This window comes from Gymnogyps californianus, chromosome 2, assembly GCF_018139145.2.
Source record: "Gymnogyps californianus isolate 813 chromosome 2, ASM1813914v2, whole genome shotgun sequence".
Taxonomy (NCBI): domain Eukaryota; kingdom Metazoa; phylum Chordata; class Aves; order Accipitriformes; family Cathartidae; genus Gymnogyps; species Gymnogyps californianus.
This window is the reverse complement of record NC_059472.1, coordinates 67726955-67739319: the sequence shown is the minus strand read 5'-3', so window position 1 is coordinate 67739319 and position 12365 is coordinate 67726955. Positions and strand designations below refer to the sequence as shown.

Here is a 12365-nt window from a genome sequence, read left to right as displayed (position 1 = left end):
GGCACAGGCACAAACCAGAGCTTCCCAAAAGGGCTCCCTGCACCCATGTAGATGGTGTGCCAGAAACAGGAGAGGCTTCGTGAAGGTAGAAGTTATTTCTACCATGCAAGTTCCTGCAGAGATAAAAGTTACTGAGGAGAAAAATACAGAGGGAAGATACTATGTGGTTTGGGGCGGCTGGCTAATTTTGCTACGTTTGGAATCTTACAATCTTACTCTATTTGACTTCTATTTGACATTTTATTACATGAAATCATTTCTGCATGAATGATTCATAGATTGCAAGAGTTTCATATAAAGCCAAGCTCAGAAGAAATCCTGTAGGAGAATCTCAATTTATTTCTACCTGTGCCAGTACCTTTCAGAGTAGCGTATTAGGGAAATTAAAGAATGACAGCCATCCTATGGAAAGTACATAAGAAGCAAGAGACAGCCTTGCAATAGTACCCACTTATGAACAAACCCTTTTTGCAGGCACCCTAGCTTGCTCAGAAAGCCTTTTCTGTTTTGAGCCAGAAAACAGTCTTTACTCATTGCTGTAAATGGACTGGGAGCATTCATTTGCATGTCAGATATGCCTACATACTGTCAGTTGTAACCCCACTCCAATGTTTCCTAGTGTTAGTTTTTCCCCATGTAAAAGCAGCTCAAAGAAAAACAGATTTCAAAGGCACGTTGCTTGTAAATGCGAAGCAAAACAGAGTTCATCTGTGATAGAGGGGGAAATATTACTTCTATGAAGTTAGTGTGAGTCAAGCATTAAGCTTGAGATTGAAACCACAGATTCAAAGGAAAGGCTTTCAGAAATAGGTGTACAAGACTTTAAAGGAATGCTGTTTTAAAGAAAGGATATAGTTCATTATATCCTTTGTATATAGAGATATATAAAGATATGTATACTAGTTTCTGTGAAGCCCAGAAAATGGATTCCCATCCTCAAATTGCAGCTTGTTTCTATTTCAACAGGGAGACCAAACTGCCGGAGGTTCAGTGCCTGCCCTTCCTTGCACAGAAATAAATCTGTAGTAAAAGGAGTTTCTTCTGATTTGAAGTAGTATAAATCAGAGGAGAACCTTGCTGGCTTTTCTTAAAAAAAAAATCTTCCTTTCAAAACATAACTATCAGAAGTCATGTTTTAGACTGCCTGGTGCTATGAGCTTAGTTCAGGAGAACTTTTTCCGATATACCCAGCAGACGATATGATCATTTTAATTTTTCCCTTCATTTTACTTTCTTTTCATCCTGTTCACATAAAAAGCAGAAACTGGCTAGTCTTGTTTCATGGTCCAAACAACACAAGTGTGAAAAATTAGAGCAGATTTTAAAAATGTACTTTTAGCTTTAAAGTTTCCAGAGTTCTTTAGTAAATCAGCAAGGTTATCTCTGCCAGCTCTAATAAGTCATTATTAAACCACACTTGCTTCTTTGTGGAGCATAAAATATGCTTTCTAGCAAAGAGAAAACAACAGTGGAGTTGAAGAGTGGTTCTGCATCTAGTTGTAAGCCATCGGAGGAATATTGCCACTAAAGCGTAAAGATGAAGATGTTCAATAAAGCTGCAGTGTACAAACGTCGACAAAACAAGCTTCTAGTTAAAGAAATACAGTTTCTAAAATCTTGGAAGAAATTGCAGCAGTGGCAGTCACCTGGTGTTTTCTGCCTGCAGCTGAACAGGAGTCATTAAAATGCACGACGCACTTAAGCCAGCCCAGGTAATTTTGACAGCAGCAGGCTGCGGAGTGATTATACGTATGGCAGGTCTGAAGTGAGCGTCACCCCTGGCAGAGGGAGAGGCGAGCAGCTGGGAGCAGTGACCTCCTCGCTGAGCCTCTCCGCAGCCAGCATCGAATGTGCTCTTGCAGCTCAGAGCTTTGTAATTGGAAGTTGTTTCTCTGCTGCAGGTAGGCAAAGGTCCTGAGCTAAAGCCTTCTAGCTCTCACCGACAACTGGGCAGCAGGTTTTGTTTTCTAATGAACCCATCAGTGAGTGCCATGCGAGGCCCTTGAGATCTATTTGTCTTTTTTCCCGACGGTTTTCTAAATGTAAAGTGCTCAGGCATCACTTATCCAGACTTCTGAGTTCCAGTTTGAGGTCTACGAAGGTGAAAATTACTTAGAAAGTGCTTCTGGCTAATGTAAATTCAATTTTGAAGGTAGTTAGATCATCCCAGTGCAACTTATTCAGTAGTATCTGCAGTGGCAGACAGTACCCTGAGAATGAAGGGCATTTTTCAAGTGGCATACTTGATGGACAGAGGAAGAGAACATGGGGAAGTACTAAAAGCAGTGCTATACTTTCCAGGGGAAACTGGGAACTCAAATGTTTACCGTTACCCTTAATTCATTTTCTTTCAGTTGTTCATGTATATGAAATGTTTCCTCCATCCTTAAGTTTTTTAAGTGCATATGGTAATAGTGTTTTTTCTTTAAGCTCCAGCTCCTGGAAGCATATGACTAAGTGAGAATCTTTCTCTTCATTATTTAAATGAAAGGTAAATTTAAAAAAAAAAAAAAAGAAAAAAGAAAGATATTCTAGTTTCCATAGCTGCAGAATTAAAATCTAACAACTCCTCTCCCAAAAAGCTTAAAAAATAAGAATTACCCAACTTTTTTGTATTTTGAAAGAAGCAAAGGAAAAAGAAAAAAATCTCAACATTGTGGCAGTTTTATGTGGATTTTGTCTGTATTTTGTACATATACATTAAAATTTGCATATGGTAACCTTGTATACAGAAATTTATGCAGTGTATTAAGAGAGAGTCATCTGCAAGAGTGGTAGAAAAGGGTCTATTAAGAATAACATACAGTGATATATGGACAGTTGGTGTTGAGGGGTGAGTAGGCTGAGAATATATGATTTCTGCTCTACTTTAAACTAAATCCTCCACCTTTTTGACAGGGACCACCTCCTTCTCTCTCTCTCTCTCTCTCAGCACAACTGAAAGCACGAGAAATCCCTTTAGGGGCATACAACACAGATTAATATATGAAATCACATACTCCCGAAGCCCAACAGTTGCATATTCCAGCCAACTGATGAAGAATTGTATCTTCAGTGGCTTTGTAAAACGTTAAATTGCTTATCTTGGCCAAAGGAGTTGGAACCCTAAAATAGTTAAATACTAGACCTTTTCCATCCCTAATTACAAGGATTACTCAAATTTTAACTTTGGTCTATATCATAAAGCCAGCAGTTTTCATTGTCATCTTAGATCAGCTCAGGATTGAATGTTGGTTTTAATCACGGAAGTAAAAAGTGTTCTTTCCTACATGTCTGTTTGTAGACATCACAAGGCTTTTATGCAAATGTCAAGCTCAATATACATAGAAATGCGATATATGGAAAATAAAAACTGAACTCTTGTGACAGCAAATGCCACACCAGCAAACTTTAGGGTGCCCCGAGATGATAGACTTCATTGCTTATCTTAGCCACTGTCAGATTTGACTCTTTGCTGTCCTCCCTTCACATCTAAACCATCACTGAATCCTGTCGTATCTTCCTTTTAAGCACTCTTCTTGCTACAACTGAATTCCTTAGCTCTCTTTTACTGATATTTTCTTGCCCCAACAGAAGCAGCTTCATGTCTTCTCGTTGCCTCCTTTCTTACCCAGAGCCTTCTCTTCCACGCAACATAAGTGAAAAATCTTCTCTCCTGCTCTTCTGAGCTGTAGCGATCTCCATGTATGCACATTTTTACATCCTGACCTATTAACTTCTTTCCAAGTTGCTTGTTAGATTTTTCACAGCAGAAAGTGAATGCTACAAAATAGTGCCAGGGATGACCGCGCTGGGAGGGCAATTACACATGTTGGAGTTTGCCCTCAAAACATTCCTATTTCTGCTTCCAGCTTCTTTCCTCACTCTTTGTTTCTGCTGCTTGCTTTGTCCCACCAGTGCTCGTCGATAACATATATATTCCTAGCACGCTGGGACCTGAACATTATTTGGGGCTTCCAAACATTAGTAGAACAGAAAAGCAGCTTAAGCCTTCAATAGGCACTGGGTTTTTCATGCTATTTTCATTTTCTCTTCACTATTTTCCTGCTTTCCCCCCTCATACCCATTTTTACATTCAAATCCTCCAGTGTCCTTTTCAAGAATTTACCTTCGAGTCCTCTTCCATGCTGCCTTAATGCCTGCAGCAATCACTGTTTCTCTGTATGTGTGGCAAACAACTGCTGGTGATGGATTTGGAGCTGCTCTGCAATTATTTATGAAAACTGTGCACTGTCCTCATTACTCAGATGTTTTCCATGTGACTTTATTTGGCTTAACACAGTAGGAGACTTTGGAAAAGCAGGCAGGAACAGAAAAGATCCCTGGCGAAGACAGCCTTATTAAAATGGCTGTGTTTTTGTCCACGTTTCTCAGGGGGACTGATGCCACAGGCTTCAGCACAGCCAGCCAGGGACTCCCGGGACACCCAGGGGAATCAAGTGAAGCTACCTACAGGGAAAATGATGATCTTCTCTGTTATCACTATGCAGAAAAGAGAATGGCAGGAGAAAGCTTAATGAAATCATTAGCTGTCCTTCCTGCAGACAGCCTATGCACCAGTGCAACTGATATGAATCATATTTCCGTGCTAAATGATAGCAGATATAGTTAAATGACGGCACTTAATTGCCTATGTCATTGCAAGAGTACCAAGGTTTTATATATCAATGAGGTTATAGTTTTTCTAGGAAAAGACTTAAATAAGAGGGTTTTTTCATATGAAAAGGTAACAATTTTTGAGTGCAAGATAATATGATGATGCAGTTACATTATTTTTTTACACAGCCTAAGACTGTGTGAGAGAGGATGATAGGGCTACATAGAAGTGGGCAACAAGGTTTGGTTTGTGGGGTTTTTTTAAAGGTGGGGGGGAAGCAAAGGAAGGATAAAAGAGGTTTTGTCCTTTTTCTGTTTCTTCATGGCAGTTCCTATGAAGAAGCATATCATGAAAAGCATAAGAGTACCAAAGACTCACAGGGAAACCTGAGACTATATTGGAATATAGGCAGAAAGAGTTTACTTTGTGGCATTATGAACATCTGGGAAATTTTAAAATGAAACAGTTTAAAAATGGTCACTTGGTCACAGTAAAGTAAAATTAAATGTGTTGTCCATCCAGATGGTGAGAAAGCCATTTTGAAAAATCATCTTGATCAAAATCCACCAGCACAATGGGGCTCATCAGACCCTTCCAGAACAAGCAAAGACCCTATAGAAGACATCAACTCTCCAGAACAGTAAGTATACACCATTACATACTGGTACAGAAAGAGGCACCCCTTGCTCTCTCGGGTATGCATGTGCTTGGGTGCGCACACTTTCTACTGCTTTAGCCATAAATTCCATCCTGGACACCAGATGCCTTGCTAATAAGATGTTAATTTAAATTATTACATTTCATCGAAACCAATATTTCTCTTTCATGCATTTTTATGGGAAGACCTTCACTGTAAACCCTTTTAGCCAGCCCCAGCTACAGAGAGAGCCTGGACCATCAGCAGCAGCAGATGTGAATGGCACCTCCTGAAGCACCAGTGGGCAGCAACATTGTACTGTGATGCCTCCCTGCCACCAGCTCACCATCCCCACCAAATTTAGAGGATATCAGGGGCACTAGATCCTGAGGCGCCCCAAAGGCAAACCAACGCACTTCTTTTCTCTTTTCAGAAACATCCATAACATGATGTCTAAAGTTTCTGTAGAGAGTTACAGGACAAGCTGTGCCCAACCACCAATGTATATTAAGGAGAGAAGAGGATGTACATATGTGCACACACGTGTTATGACTATTGTCAAAAGTCCAAGTCCTTCCACACACCACCCAGAGGGGTTCATGGTGTACATAGCCATTTTGTTCTCTTTCGATCTTAAGCTAGCTGAGAAATAAAAACAGTCTGAGGGCTTTTCAACGTTGCCATAGCAGCTGGACCTGAGTTTTGGCATAGGAAAGCCTGCACCAAGTAGTCTCCCTTAGAAACAATGCTGCGGCTACAAGGAAAGGGTGGCACACAGCACTTGCTAGATTCATGGAGGGGAAAGAGTTTTATGATATCAGCTTTTGCCTCCGGGAACCTATACAATAAACTCAGGTACTACCCCCTACCAGCTCAGCAGAGCCTGCTGTGGGTCAGAGCTCAGGGAAGCACCATGCTCGTTTGTCCCTGGATCAGCCATTTCCCCACAGCAGCCTAGTTACACGGGCACCACTTCATCAGGATCTGAGCTAATAGCTGTCAGACTCCTGTTTTGTACATGGGCAACTTAAAAGCTTATTTAAAAACAGAATAAATTAAACAAATTACTAGACTGAGTCACATGTTACATCAGTGACAGCAAACCTGATTTCAGATAGCAGTTACTGCCTTGTACTACCTGGTGCAGGAAAACACGTGGATTTCTAACTCTGTCCTTGCACTCAAAAAAAACCCCAACCCTAACCTGCACAGGAGCTAATACACACACACACACACACACACACGCACGCACGCACGCACGCACCAAAAAAAGCCCCCAGTAGCTGAAATATCTGGTTATTTCACAAAAGCAGGGCTCTCGCTGAGAAAGCTCTCGTGACTTTATGGGGTCAGCAGAGTGCTTTAATGCATAGCTATTAGAGGTCTGTCTTTTTCCAGCACTGTTTGTCAGAAATAATGTAGTGTAAATGCAGCCTCATCTGCACGTGGCCCCCTTACATTAAGAGAGATGCTAAGAAAAACACAGACACTCAGATAATCGAGTTTTCCCAATACAGATTTAATACAGAAAAAAAAGAAAAACATTTGGTGATGACAGAACTTCCTCTGGGCTACTGGTAACTGCTGAGAAGACTGAGATTTCCTAAAGGTCTTAAAAGCGGGTCAGTACAAATCTGAACAGTCGCTGACATTTATGGAAAGCAATTAATAAAGTCCTGTTAAATCAAAACAGTGTCATTCAGCACTTGCACAGCTGTGACTGTGCCAGGTCCAAGGGTCAATACCTCCCCTGAGGATTCGTTGGCAGTTTGGGTACCAGAGCCACACCACTCAGGACCTGCCAGAGAGGAAAAGTGTAGCTATCTTCAGGACTAGGGTTTTGTGATTCCTCCTCTTTGACAAGAGATTGCCTCTTTCCAAACTTTGTGCTCTTTAAGAATATCCTGCCGCACGCATGGGCTTTTTTCCAACTTGTCTGGCAGCACTTCTGGCCTTCCATGGTTATTAAATATATCATTTTTGTTAAAAAAAAAATAATAGTTAAACACCAGCTGTACTTCATGCCTTCTCTTTTTTCACTGCATACATAGGGCATCTGATAGAGAGGTAGTCACACAGTCTGCTGAACCTATTTCTTATCCAAGAACACAAATCTCAAGGTCGTCAGTCTGAAAAAGATTTCCTCTTTGCCACAAACCTATGAAAGGAGGACGTTAATAATTTGCCTGCAGAAATGTTAACTCTTTAGTGGCTATAGTGAAAAGAAGCAATCCAGCTTCCTGTTATTGACAGCACTCAGGAAAGCTGGCATCTTGCAGTAGGAAAGTTCTTGTAGAGTGCAGAAAAGAGTTTGATTTGAGATTTTTTCATTCTTTCTTACCACTAGTGCTACATTTGACTAACTGCAAGTATGATCCTTTATTCTACAGTTGCGTCCAAAGTGAAGACACAGCAGTACACATACACTTCAGGCTCAGTAGTGCAGGAAGTTGTTTCACATTTGTTGATGAGGTGATGTTTGTATCATCATCTTAATCAGAATGTGAAAAACATTTGTTTTGTGCTTGGCTCAGCTTTAGAACCCTGCACCTAAGGAAAATGCAGTCTGTATGACTGTAAAGCAGCCTTAGAGCATGAATATAGATGATTCACAGTTCCCTTTGCCTCTTACTCCCTTTCCTGCTGGGCAGGACCCAGTAGGTTATCCATAGCGCCATGCAAAATTTGCCATACCCAGTCAGACCACCAGACACGAGGAGCAAAAAGTGGTGCTGGCTGCTTTCTCTCTGGTTCACACTGGCTACACAGTGTAAATTAACACTTCCTATAGTGGGCAAAGCAGTGCTGGTGCACAGGCTCAAGCCCTGCACTTTGATTTTCCATGGTGCCTATTAGCATACTCCCTAGCACAGTTGCACCAGCTTGTGCTCTCCCGGGTAACGCTCAGGCACAATCTGGAATTCAGAAACCCTGTTTTGGGGGAGCTTAGCTGCATTCATGGAAGCTGCACCATGCCAGTTCATCTCAGGTCCAGAGAGCAGCATCAACCAGTTTAGAATAGATATACTAGTTCATTTCCCAGTAGGCTGGGGTGTCTCTCACACAAAGTCAACTCTTTCCTGCTAGGCAGTTCTACTTACTTATCTAAAGATCACATCAGTCAGCTTATCTGCACAATGGCCACATGAATACTTTCAATGGGATATCTTCCATGACCCTTAAAGACATTCTTCTGTGCACCTTCATTCCTGCATGTTGTCCCATCTCATCAGTGACCTACATTCAGTGAATTAGTTTTGGCACCATTAAAATTTATACTGTTCTCATTTTAACAGCAACAATATGTAACAGACTTCCAGATCTCTGAGTAAAGGTGATGATAGATTTCTGCAGGAACCCACTAAAACCTGCCATTTTGATATACTGTTTCCTGTATGTGGTCATTTTTGTAACCTTCAAAACAGCTAATGACTGTGTAACCCTTATAATAGAAACCAGCTTGATTTTTTTTGAGCTAAAGCTCTGCTTTTAGCAGCATTTAAAAGACAGTCAAATACCCTGCTGGAGCCAGTTATGTCAATTTTAGTAACCAAAAATTCTCATCAAAAAAAGTTGGTTATGACTGGATTATTGCATTACAGCCATATGCCTCGGCATGAACAGGCCTCTGTCATTCAGTTTCTTCACTGACTGTGGTTCATATTAGTCTAGCTATGATCCTACTCAAATCTGTCGTTAGGGTGGATTTAGAATGGTTAGTTTACTTGCTAGTACAATGTCTTGCTTTATTGTAGTCTTTTAGAACTTCTCCAACTTCCCAGCAGTTGCTAAAAATCAACATTAATGGGCTGAATAAGCGACTGAAATGATCCCTGAATGCTTAGACACAGTTTACACACTCCCGCAGATCTTCAAATGTTTGACTGTAGTAGCAGTTGTTTCAGTCCCCCCACTTATCAATGGATCTCATCAGTGGTTTTCTATAGCAGAACCAAAATATTTTTCAAATGTCTCTGCCCCCTTTGTAGCATCATGCAGTCCCATGTGCATTGCATTGTGTTCCTTTGTGCATTGACATTGGAAGTCAAGCTTTTACTTGATTTTATTTGTCCCTAATAAATGGCATTTCTGTACAGAGCTGAGGATATATGCCCTATTCTAACACAGTACCCTGATGAGTGGCTGCTCTGTGTGTGGCACCACCTTTCTTTTCCATCTCCTTCAGCAGTTGTCTATGATTCTATGATTCTAAAACCACTAATACAAACCATTCCCTCCCCAATATACTTGACCATATATATGCTTTGACATATCTATATTGTATGGACAACTCAAAACAAATTCATAGAATCATAGAATGGTTTGGGTTGGAAGGGACCTTTAAAGGTCATCTAGTCCAATCCCCCTGCAATGAACAGGGACATCTTCAACTAGATCAGGTTGCTCAAAGCCCCATCCAGCCTGGCCTTGGTTGCCCCAAAAGCATTGACAAAATGTGGCAGGGGTGGGGGAAGGGAAAAACCACTGATATTGGAGGGAAAAAAAAAAAAATACAAAGAGTGAGGCAAGGTACAAGATTCACTTTCGCTTAAGGAGAAAATAGCAGGTTTGTTTGGATTTTGTCACTGTTTTTGTTTGGTTTGGTTTTTCCCCCTAAGAGTTCTGCCTAAACTCTTAATTGTGCACGAGTTTCCAGGCTACAGTCCTCCGCCCCAATTCTAGGAACCAAGTTTTCAAGTGAAAGTAAACTTTAAGTACAGTTAAAGCAAAATTTGCCACCCACTGCAGCCACCGTTGGCATAGCCAAATAAACATGCTTTGTCCATGGTATGGCTAACAATTAAATGGGTGAAAAAAAAATCCCATTCACTTGATTATGCAACTGGATTCTCTTGGAATAGCTTCAAAAAGCTCTTTAATGAGAAGTCTGTAACAGTTGAACAAAGTAAGCATTTCCACTGGTGGGAAAATAAACGCGGGCAATTCTGTGTTTGACCCTGCAATGAGAGACAGAATGACAATTGGCAGCGTCAGGCTCATAAGGATTCAGCACATGGAAGCAGCAAACCATGCCACCTCTGCACTCCTTGGGAACAAGGCATGATTTCATTGATAGCACCAGAAAGAGTCAGGCACAGTAGCAAAATAACAATGAATGGATTTTGTTTAGTCCCAGGAATGCATTGCCAGCACTACAATGATCCAACACTGTGGATTAATATTGCATCAAACTTTTAAAGGGAGTTGGGGGGGGAGTGAAATGAGAAAGAGTTTCCCAGCTAGGCAGACTACAACTATTTTCACCGTATCTCTGTATAAACAAGCCTTAGTTTGCAGTGAAGAAACTAAAGAGAAGCAGCATTACATTTCTTTCTGTTTGAATTTGAAAGCTATACTGCTTGGTCCCTGAGCAGTGCAATGGATGCGTTGGTAGCTGTCTCCAATTCCTAACACAAAGCAAAAAAGAAATGAAATGTTGTTTGAATCAGAAAGGCTGTCCAAAGGCAAGCTTTCAAACATACACTTCATATAAAGGCCTCTCTATACACAGTCATTATATCAGATAACAGGGAAATATAAATTTAAAACTCTGTTGTACTGATACAATGCTTTGTATGGGCATTTTTCTTCTGGAAACAAAAAGCCAGTCTTCCGTTCAGCTCTGTCACTTTGACACCTATCTTATCTTAAAAAAGTCCCTCCGTGTTTCAAGAGTGAATGTCTTCATCGCAGAAGAAATCCTGGTATGATAACATCTTAATCACTGAAAACCTCAACTGGATTTTGATTTTATATAAGGTGCCAGTATACCCACAGCATGGGGGTAGCAGAGCCTGTGTCCCATGGCACCGTCCTCTCCACGGAGAGGGGTTAGTTGGGCTATCTATGAGCACAGTTTAGTGTCCCTTTAAAAAACCCAACCAAACAAACCAACCAAAACAAAGCCCCCACCAGTTATGATGATGTCAATCTGCTTGAAAAATTGGATGCAGGATGTTGGGTTCCTAAATACTGAATTTTGGTGTAGGTGGTAGGTTAGACTGCTTTTAGAGTGCCAACTCCTCAGTCCCACAGCACTGACTGTGGGAACTCGACAGCATTCAGCACCTCAAAAGCACAGACCTAAACTGCAAAGAGGAACTACTTGGAAAAAGCCGTCAGTCTGAATTCCCTCCCTCCCTCCACGCACCTGTGTTTGCCTTAGCTGGAGTTGCAAAAATGCCATCCTTAATTCTGACATCCTTGTGCTAAGTGATGCATGGCTTAAAACTCAGCCTGTGACCTTGTGCATGTCTATGCGGTTAGCCGGGGCCCTGCATGCAATAGATCACTTTGCAAGGGGCAGGGGGTCGCTAAGCCATATGCCCTCTTTGCACGCTTAACTTTTTCCGATATCAGCAGTCTAACAATTACTCTGAAGATGCCTGGGAATTTCAGAAGGTTGTGGGATGCTGAGAACGCACCCTTAGATTCCTTTGTCATGTCTAGCCTGTCAGAAAAATTCCCCAAGGGGAAATAACACCTCAGTGGCATTGCTCAACAGCAGCAAGCGTAATGCTCTTGGCATTAACCCTCTCTATCACACCGGCAGGCACAGAAAATACCCTTGCAGCAACCTGTAAATGTATCAAGCATGTAATGTGTTACATTTTCCTCTTGGCTAATGCTCCTCTCTCTCTGTCTCTCTCACAGCATACAGCGTCGGCTGTCTTTGCAGTTGCCCATTCTTCATCATGCCTACTTGCCATCCATAGGAGGAGTTGATGCTAGCTGTGCCAGTCCGTGCGTAAGCCCCAGTGCCAGTCCTCGGCACAGACACGTGCCGCCCTCCTTCCGAGTAATGGTTTCGGGGCTGTAGGAAAGGGACATCAGTGCTTCCTGAACTGCTTTTAAGTACTCAATGACTGGACTAAACACCTGACCTAGAACTCTGCTACAAACATATAACATTGGCTCTTACCACAGAGGAACTACTGCTGAGGCCGTCATCACAGGAGTGCCCATGTAACTCGTGTGGGAAGGCAAAGGAGAAGGACACAAGGAGTTTGATCTGTAGCCTTATTCATGGAGTTTTTATTTCTTCACGTAGAAGTCACTGAAAAATGTTTCTTCCCAAATTTCTACTAGCAACAAGGAGGCTGGGAAATAAGGATCTTGCAAAAAAGACAC

General features: G+C 41.6%; 1 protein-coding gene across 1 annotated transcript in view; it reads left to right on the top strand.

Moving 5' to 3' along the window:
* GABBR2 (gamma-aminobutyric acid type B receptor subunit 2) overlaps positions 1-12355 on the top strand; it is a 492274-nt gene extending 479919 nt beyond the window's left edge. Inside the window, exons 18-19 of the mRNA XM_050891519.1 lie at positions 5120-5237; positions 11889-12355. Coding sequence (XP_050747476.1) covers positions 5120-5237; positions 11889-12054 — 284 coding nt within the window. The 3' untranslated portion in view covers positions 12055-12355. The remainder of the gene's footprint in view (positions 1-5119; positions 5238-11888) is intronic.
* The last annotated feature ends 10 nt before the right edge of the window (positions 12356-12365 follow it).